This window comes from Lithobates pipiens, unplaced genomic scaffold (assembly GCF_037356315.1).
Source record: "Lithobates pipiens isolate NorthernLeopardFrog02 unplaced genomic scaffold, aLitPip1_a1.2 Scaffold_19, whole genome shotgun sequence".
NCBI lineage: Eukaryota > Metazoa > Chordata > Amphibia > Anura > Ranidae > Lithobates > Lithobates pipiens.
This window is the reverse complement of record NW_027507764.1, coordinates 532315869-532330727: the sequence shown is the minus strand read 5'-3', so window position 1 is coordinate 532330727 and position 14859 is coordinate 532315869. Positions and strand designations below refer to the sequence as shown.

Sequence of the window (14859 nt, the reverse complement as noted above, 5' to 3'; positions counted from 1 at the left end):
AAAAATCCTATTAAAAATCATTATTTGGAACACCATGGGAAAGATCCAACCAGTACCCAGTTCAAGATCATTGACCGATTTGTCCCCCACTGGAGGGATGACTCATGCCTACAGGGTGTGTGTCGCGACTTGAGACTTTTTGGATACATGAGCTCAAGTGTTACTCGCCCCATGGCATGAATGTTGATTGGGATATAAATTGCTTTATCAATCAGGGGCAAATGACTTTCTCTTTCCCTTTTTGTTTGCACCAACATAATGACACGATCAGTCTCAGTCATTCCTCATATTGTATATGTATACAACATTCATATACATTTGCTTTTTCTTTCAGACACACATTTGGCCACTTTCTAGTTTAGGTGTGCGTATGCCACATCATCATCGTTCACCTCAATGTTCCAGACAGTATATGTTGCTCAGTGTGGCGATTCTCATACGAGAGGTCTCCTGTTTATATACGTGTAGGTGTACATATGCTGATTGTGGCATGCACACAGAGGACATTATGTGTGGATTAAAATAATTTAGTAGGATATACATTTATATATTTCTGGGTGTTTTTATTAGTATTGTTATTTTAGTTTGTGCGTTCTTTTGTTTATACACTGACGTGGGCCCGCATGAGCTCTCTGTCACTAGGCGCTAATATGTGCCTCCTGGAATGAGAGCTTGTTGCGGTAGGTCCATTTATATATTTCATATCATTTTCGTCCAGATTTGATTTATTGGCCGTTGGATTTACCAATCATCTGACCTCCAGGATGTGGACACGTGACCTCTGCGATGAGGCTACGATGATGCTGATCGCCCTGTTCCTGGTGAGTGGGCTTGTATAATGCATGCTGAGGTGGTCACGTGTTCTATTGATATTCTTATGCCATGTGACTGTTTTCGGCGAGGGGAACGTGGGCACGTATCACGTACGCTGAGGTCGTCATGCGACCTCTGATGTCGTTGTGCCATGTGACCTGATGACGAGACTATGGCGATGCTGTGCTCTCGGAGACATAGATCAGTATGACGCATGGCATTAGCGTCACATGATCCTTTAGCCAGGACTCGCTGTAACAACAGCGAACCTATCGACCAGGTGATGACATAAATGCATGACCCCGATGGCGAGATCATGGCAATGCATGGCTCCAGTTCAAGGAGCATGGGCACGTATGATGTACACCACCTGGGTCATGTATACTTACAATGGCGATCAGGATTTTATGTCATGTCTATACTTTTGCCTAACATTGGCTAATATATTCCAAATGACGTAGGTCCAAGTTGAGGTTCCGATGATGCTCTGTCTCCATTTTTATTTTTTTAAGTTTAAGTTACAAGATACCCTTTGTAAATATAGGATATATTTTTTATCTTTATGCCCTATATAGCCATGAGTGAATTAGGCTTGGAAGGCGTTTGTTTGTCCATTTACAGCCCGCCCCTTCCAGGACAGACCTCCATGTTTAGCAATTTATTTATTGAGTAGCAATGTGAGGGGACAGAGATATGCCCCGGTGGAAGACCTTTAGTGTTGAAACGTGTCAGACTAGCATTTACTGCTCCCCACATTGCTTTTTATATCTTTTTATATTTTGTGATCACTCTTATTTGCCATTTGTAATATATGACATATTCGAATACATCCATCAGTTTGACCTGCACTGCATCTGGAGCCCTTCCTCTTTTTCCATAGGTTTTTTTAGTTGAAGCTTATGAGGAGCTGTTCGGGGCTACACCTACCTTGATATTACAGTGCCTGCAGAGTTTTGGATCTTGAGCCTAAGGCTTCATGCACACGAGACGCAAATGCAAACGCTGCTGGACACATGTTGAAACCGGCGTTTAGAAACGCGCATTTTGCCGCGATTTTTACCGCGATTTAGCGGCGTTTTACCGCGTTTGCGTCTAGAAGCGTTTAGTTAAGCTAACATCATAGACCCTCCCCAGCTCAAAAAAACAGTATTATTAACTATTTCAGCAATTTTGTGAGACCAGAGTGAGTAGCAGCAGCTGTGAGAGCTGCAGTGTACTTGTATTTAGCGTGTCACTTGCCACGGCACCTGCCAAAAGATGTGGATTGTCCACTTGCCACGTGACTTGCCACGTCACTTGCCACGTCATCTGCCACAAGTTGTGGATTGTCCAACTGCCACGTCACCTGCCACAAGTTGTGGATTGTCCACTTGCCACGTGACTTGCCACATCACCTGCCACGTCACCTGCCACAAGTTTTGGATTGTCCACTTGCCACGTCACTTGCCACAAGTTGGGGATTGTCCACTTGCCACATCACCTGCCACAAGTTGTGGATTGTCCACTTGCCACGTCACTTGCCACATCACCTGCCACGTCACTTGCCACGAGATGTGGATTGTCCACTTTCCACGTCATCTGCCATGCCACCTGCCACAAGCTGTGGATTGTCCACTTGCCACGTCACCAGCCACATCACCTGACACAAGTTGTGGATTGTCCACTTGCCACGTCACATGCCACATCACCTGCCACGTCACTTGCCACGTCACCTGCCACAAGTTGTGGACTGTCCACTTGCCACGTCACCCACCACGTCACCTGCCACAAGTTGTGGATTGTCCACTTGCCACGTCACTTGCCACATCACCTGCCACAAGTTGGGGATTGTCCACATCACCTGCCACGTCACTTGCCACATCACCTGCCACAAGTTGTGGATTGTCCACTTGCCACGTCACTTGCCACATCACCTGCCACGTCACTTGCCACAAGATGTGGATTGTCCACTTTCCATGTCACCTGCCATGCCACCTGCCACAAGTTGTGGATTGTCCACTTGCCACGTCACCAGCCACATCACCTGCCACAAGTTGTGGATTTCCACTTGCCACGTGATTTGCCACATCACCTGCCACATCACTTGCCACGTCACCTGTCACAAGTTGTGGATTGTCCACTTGCCACATCACTTGCCACCTGCCATGTCACTTGCCACAAGCTGTGGATTGTCCACTTGCCACGTCACTTGCCACGTCACCTGCCACGTCACTTGCCACGTCACCTGCCACAAGTTTTGGATTGTCCACTTGCCACGTCACTTGCCACGTCAGCTGCCACGTCACTTGCCACAAGATGTGGATTGTCCACTTGTCACATCATCTGCCACATCACTTGCCACATCACCTGCCACGTCACCTGCCACAAGTTGTGGATTGTCCACTTGCCACGTCACTTGCCACATCACCTACCATGTCACTTGCCACGAGATGTGGATTGTCCACTTTCCACGTCATCTACCATGCCACCTGCCACAAGCTGTGGATTGTCCACTTGCCACGTCACCAGCCACATCACCTGCCACAAGTTGTGGATTGTCCACTTGCCACGTGACTTGCCACATCACCTGCCACGTCACTTGCCACATCACCTGCCACAAGTTGTGGATTGTCTACTTGCCACGTCACTTGCCACATCACCTGCCACGTCACTTGCCACAAGATGTGGATTGTCCACTTTCCACGTCACCTGCCATACCACCTGCCACAAGTTGTGGATTGTCCACTTGCCACGTCACCAGCCACATCACCTGCCACAAGTTGTGGATTGTCCACTTGCCACATCACTTTCCACATCACCTGCCACAAGTTGTGGATTGTCCACTTGCCACGTGACTTGCCACATCACCTGCCACGTCACTTGCCACATCACCTGCCACAAGTTGTGGATTGTCTACTTGCCACGTCACTTGCCACATCACCTGCCACGTCACTTGCCACAAGATGTGGATTGTCCACTTTCCACGTCACCTGCCATACCACCTGCCACAAGTTGTGGATTGTCCACTTGCCACGTCACCAGCCACATCACCTGCCACAAGTTGTGGATTGTCCACTTGCCACATCACTTTCCACGTCACCTGCCACGTCACCTACCACAAGTTGTGGATTGTCCACTTGCCACGTCCCTTGCCACGTCACCTGCCACAAGTGGATTGTCCACTTGCCACATCACTGGCCACATCACCTGCCATAAGTTGTGGATTGTCCACTTGCCACGTCACCTGACACAAGTTGTGGATTGTCCACTCGCCACGTCACTTGCCACATCCCCTGCCACAAGTGGATTGTCCACTTGCCACGTCACTTGCCACGTCCCCTGCCACAAGTGGATTGTCCACTTGCCACGTCACTTGCCACGTCCCCTGCCACAAGTGGATTGTCCACTTGCCACGTCACTTGCCACATCACCTGCCACAAGTTATGGATTGTCCACTTGCCACGTCACATGCCAGTCACCTGCCACAAGTTGTTGATTTTCCACTTGCCACGTCACCTGCCAGGTCACTTGCCGCGTCACCTGCCAGGTCACTTGCTGCGTCACCTGCCACAAGTTGTGGATTGTCCACTTTCCACGTCACTTGCCACTTCACCTGCCACGTCACTTGCCACAAGTTGTGGATTGTCCACTTGCCACATCACTTGCCACCTGCCATGTCACTTGCCACAAGTTGTGGATTGTCCACTTGCCACGTCACTTGCCACCTGCCATGTCACTTGCCACAAGTTGTGGATTGTCCACTTGCCACATCACTTGCCACCTGCCATGTCACTTGCCACAAGTTGTGGATTGTCCACTTGCCACGTCACTTGCCACCTGCCATGTCACTTGCCACAAGTTGTGGATTGTCCACTTGCAATTGCAATTGTTTAAAATATTTTTCTAATGGTTTTTCATCATTTGCAATCATTTTTGAGATTTTTAATGTAAAAAAAAAGGTCACCTTTAAAAACGCATATAAACGCAAACGCGGCTAAACGCGATAGCGGCGTTTTGCCGCGTTTTGCGTCTGAAACGTGGACATTTTTGCTTCTGAACGCATTTTTTTGCTTCTGGAAAAACGAGATTAAACGCAACTGCATAAAAACGGAAAAAAACGAGACTGTGTGCATGGACACATAGGATAACATTGAATGAGTTCAGGAAGAGTTGAAAAAACTCTCCAACTGCATCTGAACGCGCGTTTAACTGCGTCTCGTGTGCATGAGGCCTTACTGATGCACTGTCATAAGATACGTGTGTCCATCTCAGCTGGTAAGAGTATCCATCTACTTACCCCTGAAGAGTTGCTTAGAGTAACTACAGACAACTTGTTTTTTTCCCCCATTGGTTTGGTTTCCCCTTAACAGGAAGAAGCTTTCTTTAAGTTCTCTGTGGACTTTACTCTGCATTTTCTATTTTAAGTTTATATTCAGAATTGGATTTAGGGACCTATTGTGTCCACTGTGTTATGCACATCTATTTATAATTGTTTTTTCATATATTTCTTAACACATATATTGTGTTTAAGCAAATGTATTTCTATATTTATTAATCATACTAGCGCTACACTATTGTTCCACTATTGGTTAGTTCGCCTATCCTTGGAGACTAGTTTGGGAAACTGTCTCCACCTCTGATTTTCTATTCAATTTGGAGTAAATTTTCAGATTTTGTATTCTTTAATTTAAGCTCTGAGGCTTTCTTGTTCTTGTACATTTTAAGTATGTGGAAGATAGGAAGGATAAAGATTTTAAGAAAGTATCAGACTATAGAAAACAGTATTAATTATATACAGTACATTTATATGCATGAGATTTGTATCTTTCAAATATAGTACAATTAAGCCTATCTAAAAAAGCTGTAATATCACATTATACCAACATGTAGTACTCTTTACTCTGAAAGAAATATCAGAAGGGCAAGTATAGATGGGCTTAGGGCAGTATATAAATGACACAAAAAATGCAACTCCTTTTATAAAACATTTTATATTTAGGAGGATTACAATGCTATGAATAGAAAAATAGGTTTCCCAATTCAAACCTCGCGACCTCGAGTCTTTGCTCGGCACCACTCCAGAAGCATATTTTTAACAGCACTGGCACCACGGCTTGTTGACCTTTTAACTCGAATGCCCGAGGATGCAACTCTGAAAGACAATTCAAATAACACGTTATATCTCATTCCCATATTGAAAGTGAGAATAAACATTTCGTCTACTAAGACTAAAAACAAACACTGGGGTTGGCTGCATTTAGGCTTACCCAGCTATAGGCTTGTCCTCATATTAAACAGGCTTGGTCAATTTAAATGTGATTGTTAGGGATCAGCTCGGTGTTTGAGTCGAATGCGTCATCGAGGCGAACACCGGATGTTCACCCATTCGGTGAAGCCAGAACTTCGTACCATATTCGTGTGGCGGTCACGGGCCACAATGCATTGCGCCATCACATCGCAGTGCATTGCTTGCTAATAATTGGCCAAACATGCACTGTGACCCGCATGCTTGGCCAATCACAGCGCCGGCAACAAGGAGAGCCTTAATTGGCCACAGGCAGGATGCCTGTGGCCAATTATAGCTCAGATGGTTTAGTATACGCCCCACACTATACACGGCGGCCTTGTGTAGTGTGTTGCGACGTTCATAGAGAGAACAGCACACCGACAGAATAACACCACAGAGCTCCGCCTGTGCAGGGCGCTGCCTCTGCACGTTATTACAAAAGTTCTTTGGTGTGAACTTTTTTGAGACGAGTACATCAGATCACACCACTGCTATTTGCAACATATGTCTCAAGGGTATCTTGCGTGGCCAAAACATCAGCCACTTGGGCACCACATGCTTGACAAGACATATGTTGACCTGCTATGCAGTTCATTGGCAAGTGTACCTTAAAGACCCACACCAAAGAACAAAGCGGACCTCTCCTTGCTACTCATCAGCTGGGATCTCCAACCCCACTATACCTTCAGTCCTCTCTGAAACCTGCACTGAGAGGAATAAAGGTGTAGAATTAGGTGTGTCACAGCCAAGTACTTGCGGGCACTCTGCTAGCAGTACACCAACGTCCAATTGTACCAGGCAAATTTCTCTGCCCCAGCTGCTGGACCGTCGAAAGAAGTTCACTCCCAGCCATCCACATGCCCAGCGGTTGAATGCTAGCTTGGCTAAATTGCTAGCACTTCAACTGCTGCCTTTTCAGTTGGTAGACTCGGCCCCCTTCCGTGAGTTTGTGCAATGTGCGGTTCCTCAGTGCAGGTTCCCAAATACCACTTTTTCTCACGGAAGCGATTCCAGCTCTCTAACGGCATGTGGAAGGCAAAGTCCATGCCTCGCTGGACAGGGAAGTCAGTGGTAAGGTGCATATTACTGCTGATTCATAGTCCAGCAGGTATGGACAGGGACGTTACCAATCTTTCACGGCGCATTGGGTCACTCTTCTGGCAGCTGGGAAGGATGCAGGACAAGGTACAGTAGTGTTGGAGGTTGTTACGCAACCACGCCTCCAAAATGCTACTACTGGTTGTGACACACCTCTCTCTTCCACCCCCTCTTCTTCTTCCTCCATGGCCTCTTCCTGTGCTTTGTCCTCGGAACCAGCAGTGCTCCACAGGCATTCAAGGGTCTACGCAAGTGCGCAGGCAAAAAGATGCCATGTCGTGCTTGCACTGGTGTGTTTGGGGGACAGGAGCCACACTGGGGCAGATATTCTGTCAGCTCTGCAGGGGCAGGCTGAGAGGTGGTTGAAGCAACACCAGTTTAAGCCAGGAATGGTGGTTTGTGATAATGGCACCAACCTCCTCTCCGTCCTCTGACAGGAACAACTGACCCATGTGCCGTGTCTGGCTTACGTGCTTAACTTGGTGGTGCAGCGGTTCTTGGGCAGGTACCTGGGCTTACAGGATGTCCTGAGGCAGGCCAGGAAAGTCTGTGTGCATTTGCGCCGGTCATATAATGCCAGTGCTTGGCTGGCTGAGCTCCAAAAGGAGTTGAACCTGCCCAAGAACTGCCTTATCTGTGACATGCCCACCAGGTGGGACGCAACGTTGGCCATGCTGCAGCGGTTGCACACACAGCTGAGGGCTATCAATGAGTACCTGTGTGACTACGGCACCAGGATAGGGTCAGGGGAGCTTGTTTTTTTTCCCCACGCCAGTGGGCCATGATCAGGGATGCATGCACTGTCCTGTCACCATTTGAGGAGGCCATGAGGATGGTGAGCAGTGACAGTGCATGCATCAGTGACGCTGTCCCTCTTGTCCGCCTGTTGGAGCACACGCTGTGTGGAATAATGGACAGGGCACTTGAGGCAGAACAGAGGCAGGAAGAGGAGGACTTCCTTGCCTCTCAAGGCCCCCTTTATCCAGACAGTGTTCGTGCTGTCCCGCCGATCACATAGGAAAAGGACAAGGAGGAGGAGGATTGTGTCAGCATGGAGGTGGAGCCTGGCACTCAGCATCAGCAGCAGCAGTCTTTTAGGAATGATTTACAGTCCCAAGAAACCTGTAGACTTGTATGTGGCTGGGAGGAGGTGGCTGCGGATCATGTCATCCTTAGTGACCTAGAGGACTCCGGACCGAATGTCTCAGCTAACCTACACTGCATGGCCTCCCTGATCCTGAAAAGCCTGCGGAAGGATCCTTGTATTCAGTGGATCAAGCAGAGGGATCATTACTGGCTGGCAACTCTCCTTGATCCATGGTACAAGGGTAAGGTTGCAAACCTTATCTTGCCGTCGCAGAGGAAGCAGAGGATGAGACATCTCCAGGAGGCCTTGCAGAAAGGTCTGTGCAACGCATTCCCAGAGACTGGGAGATTACAAACTCCTGGTCCCGTACAACATGTTGCTGAGGCTTCAGTCAGTCACAGGAGGAGCAGTGGGGAAGGTGGCCGTCTGACCGATGCATTCAGACAATTTTTTAGTCCGCAGCCCCAAGGTAAGATCAGTTCCAGCAACCATCGCCAGCGTCTGATTTACATGGTGCAGGAATACCTAGGGGCAAGGTCAGATTTGGACACCTTTCCCATCGAAAATTCCCTGGGTTACTGGGTCTTGAGGATGGATAACTGGACAGTAGACATGTGCATTCGTTTTCATCCGAATGCATTTTCGTCCGAATTTCAGGTATTTTCATTATCGTTTTGACAAACGATAATGAAAGATCCGACATAAATAAATGCTTTATTTTCGTTTTGACACAGTTCGATACAGATAGGAGACTTAACATGACTGACAATAACAATCTGTGTCTATTGAACTTGTATCATAGCAGTCCATTCATTCACACAGGGGCAACACGACTTCCAGCACGACTTTGGGAGGCAAGGCAACTTGGACACGACTTGAGTGTGAATCACAGCACGACTTTAATGTAAAAAAAAAAAAAACGGCATGGGTTCCCCTTCAAGAGCATTCAAGGCCCTTCAGGTCTGGTATGGATATTAAGGGGAACCCCGCACCAAAAAAAATGGCGTGGGGGTCCCCCTCAAAATCCATACCAAGCCCTTCAGGTCTGGCTTGGATATTAAGGGGAACCCCGCGTCAAAAAAATGGCGTGGGGTTCCCCCTCAAAAACCATACCAGACCCTTATCCGTGCACGCAACCTGGCAGGCCGCAGGAAAAGAGGGGGGGACTAGAGAGGGTACCAGGCCAAATGCCCTCAACATTGGGAGGGTGCTTTGAGGTAGCCCCTCAAAGCACCATGTCCCCATGTTGATGAGGACAAGGGCCTCATCCCCAGAACCCTGGCCGGTGGTTGTGGGGGTCTGCGGGCGGGGGGTTTATTGGAATATGGAAGCCCCCTTTAACAAGGGGATCCCCAGATCCCGACCTCCCCCCCTCTGTGAAATGGTGAGGGGGTACAAAAGTACCCCTACCATTTCACCAAAAAAGTGACAAAAAAAAGTGTTAAAAATGACAGGAGGCAGTCTTTGACAAGTCCTTTATTAAAGTCTTCTTTCATCTTCTTTCATCTTCTTTCTTCTGGTCTTCTTCCTTCTTCCTTTCTTCATCCTTCTGTTTCTTCCTCCATCTTCTTCTTCCTCCAATCCTCTTCTTTCTCCGATCTGCTTCTTCTTGCTCCGGTGTTCTTGTCCGGCATCTTCCTCCACGGGGTCTCTTCTTGGTTCTCGGGCCGCTCGGGGCAATGGGAGGTTCCTGCTGTGTGACGCTTCTCTTCTTCTGACAGTTCTTTAATACCAGAGGGCAGGGCCACCCGGTGACTCAGCCCCCTCTGATGCATGGAACCGTGCCTAGAAATACCGTCACCAGTAAGTCTAACTAAGGTTTTCTCCCTTCGCCTTTCAGGACAGCACCTTGGAGAGGATAACCGAGAAACTTACTTCAGGGTGGGACTACTGCCTGTAAAACCTTTCTACCAAAGGATTGGTCTGAGGCTGATAGTAGATCCAACTGGTAGTGCCTTAAGAAAGCCTTGCAGATTTCTTCAGGAGATGTCTCGGCCCTTTCTGCCCATGATGCCATCACTGCTCGGGTAGAATGAGGCAAGATTCCTTCCACAGGTTACAGACCAAAAGAAATGTATGCCTCTTAAATGGATTGTTTTAGCCATCTTACAAGTGTACATTTGGAAGCCTTACACCCATTGTGAGTACCTCCCATTAAGACAAAGAGGGAAGATGATTTCCTAACTTCCTTTTTATCTCCAGATATTTTAGAAGGCACCTCCTGAAGGCTTCTTCTCCTGGCCCCAAAGGTGAAGGACAAAAGGTACGGAGAATGATCTCCTGTGTATGAAAGATTGAGGCTACCTTCAGCATGAAGGCTGGATCTGTCTTTAAGACTACCCTATTCGGTAGGCATCTCATAAAAGGTTCAGTAATTGAAAGTGCTTGTATCTCGCTAATTCGTTACTGCCACCAGCAGAATAGTTTTGAGTGTCAATAATATTAACGAAGATTCTTCAAATGGAAACTTAGCGAGACCCTGAAGAACTAAAGATAAATCCTATTTGGGAAAACTAACAATAGGTCTCGGCTTTGCTTTTGCCACAGCCCTAAAAAAACAAATTATTAAAAGGTTCCCTTGATAGGGTTTCTTAAAAAAAAAAAAAAAAAACGATAAAGCAGCTACCTGCGTCTTGAGCATACTTGCTGCTAAACCTTTCTCCAATCCCTCTTGAAGAAATTACAAAACCGAAATAGTGCAAACAAAATTAAAGTTTTTGCTGGAATACCAGGTATTATAAATTTTCCAGACATTAAAGTAGATTTTCCTACTTGCAAGAAGGGTAGTAATACGGTCACCCCGCTCGGATCGGCACAAATGCCGCGATCCGCGGTCTTGGCCTTAGGAAAGGCTGCGGCTTCAGCCTAGCTCCGAAGCGGCGGTCATCTTTCTACACCCAGGCTGTTTACACTGATCGCTCCTACGGAGCAATCACTTGTAAACAAACCGGCATCATGTCATGACGCCGGTTCCTCTCTCCCCTCTCTGTACTAACCTGTACAGTGGAGGGGAGAGATCCTGAGATGGAAGCAGCCATCCCTCCATACCCTGCAGTACCCAGCAATACCCCAATACTCTGCAATACCCCAATACTCTAGCAATACTCTGCAATACCCCAATACTCTAGCAATACTCTGCAATACCCCGCAATACCCCAATACTCTAGCAGTACCCCGCAATACCCCAATACTCTAGCAATACTCTGCAATACCCCAATACTCTAGCAGTACCCCGCAATACCCCAATACTCTAGCAGTACCCCGCAATACCCCAATACTCTAGCAGTACCCCGCAATACCCCAATACTCTGCAATACTCTAGCGATACCCTGCCTGCCGATACTCTAGCGATACCCTGCCTGCCAATACTCAGCGATACCCTGCCTGCCAATACTCAGCGATACCCTGCCTGCCAATACTCAGCGATACCCTGCCTGCCAATACTCAGCGATACCCTGCCTGCCAATACTCAGCGATACCCTGTCTGCCAATACTCAGCGATACCCTGCCTGCCAATACTCAGCGATACCCTGCCTGCCAATACTCAGCGATACCCAGCCATACTCTGCGATACCCAGCCGTACCCAGCCATACTCTGCCAATATTACAGTGAGGGAGATTGTGGATATTACAATGGGGACTATATGGTGCTGGAATTTTCACAGGTTTTTGCAAATTAAATTATTATTTGCTGATCCGAAAAATGATCCGAACCGTGAGTTTTTTGATCCGTTGCACCCCTACTTCTAAGCGTAGCAATTAAGTTATTTTAATAAAATAATGAGTAGTAAATGACAGATGCACTCACATACAGATGATTAATAAAGGGCATAATTCATAGTGATCGTCCGCGCTTGTCCTGGGAAGCGGTCTGTTGCCGGTGTAAGCTGTAATTTCCGTTGGTTGTCCCTTGTGGCAGTGACGGTGGTGGAACCAAGCGCTCTCGGTATGTGGGGAGGGGAATCAGCAAACACCAGAATACAACACTGCGATAACTTTACTTCCGGGTACAAGGCCAGCGGGGAGGTGCGCGCATTTGGAGCATGCATGCTTTTTCCTCAGGCTCTAGTAGGGGCCATCTATACTATTTCTGGACCTACAACTCTTTCATGATGAGAACACTATTTGTGCACAAAACTACATGAAACCCATGTCGGGTAACTCGGTCATCACCCACGTTAGGTAAACAACATTCTGAACAGTCAGTTTTGCAGACTTAGGCATAACTGTACTCGGATGCAGGATTATACCACCCATGGCCAGACATTGAAAATTAAGTTTAAAGATAAGGGCTACCCAGATGTGATTGTAGAAGACTACAAACACTAGCTTCATATCAAAGTTAGGAGTAACAGAACTACGAGAATGGATGATAACACAATCAGTCCGCTTTGTCACACAGTTCCATAGCCAATTTAGAAAAATGGATAGGATTCTGGCAAAACATTGGGCAATTTTAAGTGAGGACCCCCACCTCAAATCCACCCTCACAGAACAGCCGTTGGTTACTTACAGAAGTGCCAAAAATATCAAGGCCAAAATAGCGCCCCAGTAAGATAAAAACAAAAACATTTGGCTTGAATGCAAGTGCCTCTCTTACATTCTTCAATCTCAAGGGAATGTATTGGTGTAAGAAACCTCTGTGTTTATTACATGTTACACACAGACAAAAGGAATTCATGGGCAAAGGCAGGCAATACACCATACCAGATTTTTCACCCGTTCCTCTGAGTATGTTGTGTAGTGCTTGACCTGTCCCTGCAGCCTATTTTACGTAGGCCCCACCATTCGGACCCTCTGCAAAAGGTTCAGTGAGCACTGTAATTTTGTAGAAAAAGGCTTGGAAAAATACAGTGTTGCCAGGCACTTTAAGGAATTTCATCAACAGTCCTCTGCAGGACTTTGTGTTTGGGTCATAGAGGCTATTTCTAAGCATTTCCACAAAGTTAATCCTCTAAGCAGTTCCACAAGAGCTTATGCAAAAAAAACTATTGGATTTTTACGTTGGATAGTCTCTTGCCCGGGGGCTTAAATGATTAATATTATACTTTTATTATTTCTTTTATTCTTATCCTTTTTGTCCTCATACTCATAATTGTAGCTCTTGCATACATACAATATACATTTGTCACACCCAGTGCCTTCACAAGTACATTATGAATATATATTTATACATCTTTGGCAACTACAATCCACTTTCTGATCTCTGAATGCCATCGTTTTACTATTTAATGATTGATTCTTGATTTATATTATCGATCAATCGATTAATAATATTTTAAAGGAGTAATATCTGCGCTAACCAGTGAAAATTAATTAAGGAGATAGTAGTGATCTCAAATAAAGACAATGTGCAAAGAAATAATGTGCAAACAAATAAAAAGGTGTGTGAATAATACCAATTACACCTTAAAAAACACACACAACAGTGATGAACAAGGGCTTTAAGTGTAAGTGAAAAAGAGCTTCAATTGCGCTACCCTGGTGAAATTGATTAGTGAAATAAATAATCAAATTTAAGTAAAAATTAACATAATTAAATAGTGTAGATAACAAATTGTGCCATTCACCCCTTGCGAGGGGATCAGCTTAAATCACTGAATAAACATATTAATAAACAAATAGCGATTATATAGGTATTAATTCAAAAAAATGTCCACAGTGTATAAAAAGAAAATGTCCACAGTGTATAAAAAGAGAAAAAACAACTGAATACATCAATAATAACTATGGTTTTATGTCCATATATACTATAGGATCAGAGCAAAAAACTTTAGAGAATTCCTTCCTTAGTAGCAACAAATTAGCCAGCATCAACATAACGGCAACAGTTTTTCTTTACTTTGTTTCTTCTTGCTACAGCCACCACATATACTTCCACAGATAGTCAGCCCCCAGAGAAGATATATAAAAAAATGACCAAATGGCCGCTTACCAGATGAATGGATCAGATGGACATATATGAAAGTCTCCACACAGAGCGATATCTCACTCTCCTCTACCGCAAGAAAGAGAAGAATGGTCTGTTCTCCACTCCCAAGTAATCACTCTCCTACTCCATGTTCAGCTTTTCTCTATCCACCCTCAGCTGCTTCGCAGGCTGTGAGTGCGCCAAACAGTACCTCCGTCCACCATATAGGACAAAAAATATATATAGTGCAGTGGGTTTTGACATATTAAAGTTTCTTTATTAAAAAAACACACTTAGCTAACATACCAAGGGGTGTATAAAAAACATAGCCACACCAAACACTGCAGTACACAAAAAAAGGAATTTCTTAAACCAAGTAAAAAGAAGTGGTATATCGATATAAATTTCTGTACGTACAGCTACTCATGCAGACTGTACCGAATGTCTGGTCCTTGGCTCCACCCAACGCATTTCTCTTTACAAAGCATCCACTGGGAAAGGAGAACAGGACTAGATGTGACCACTCACGTTATTTATAACTGCTAATGGCAGGGGAGACACCGGAAGTCATGTTTCAACTTGATTCCTGCTCTGTGTCAGTGCAGTGCTGTTTTAAACACTGCACTTTTACTATGCATTTCTTACCTATATATATACAAAACATCAACAATGTATATTGGTTGC

General features: G+C 45.8%; 1 protein-coding gene across 4 annotated transcripts in view; it reads right to left on the bottom strand.

Moving 5' to 3' along the window:
* SMTNL1 (smoothelin like 1) overlaps positions 1–14859 on the bottom strand; it is a 482219-nt gene that overhangs the window by 378749 nt on the left and 88611 nt on the right. For all 4 annotated transcript variants that reach the window (XR_013277705.1, XM_077493208.1, XM_077493209.1 and 1 more), the window contains one exon: positions 5839–5944. Coding sequence is in view for 3 of the 4 variants with exons in the window: in XM_077493208.1 (XP_077349334.1) it covers positions 5839–5944 (106 nt within the window). In the remaining variant the exon portion in view is untranslated. The remainder of the gene's footprint in view (positions 1–5838; positions 5945–14859) is intronic.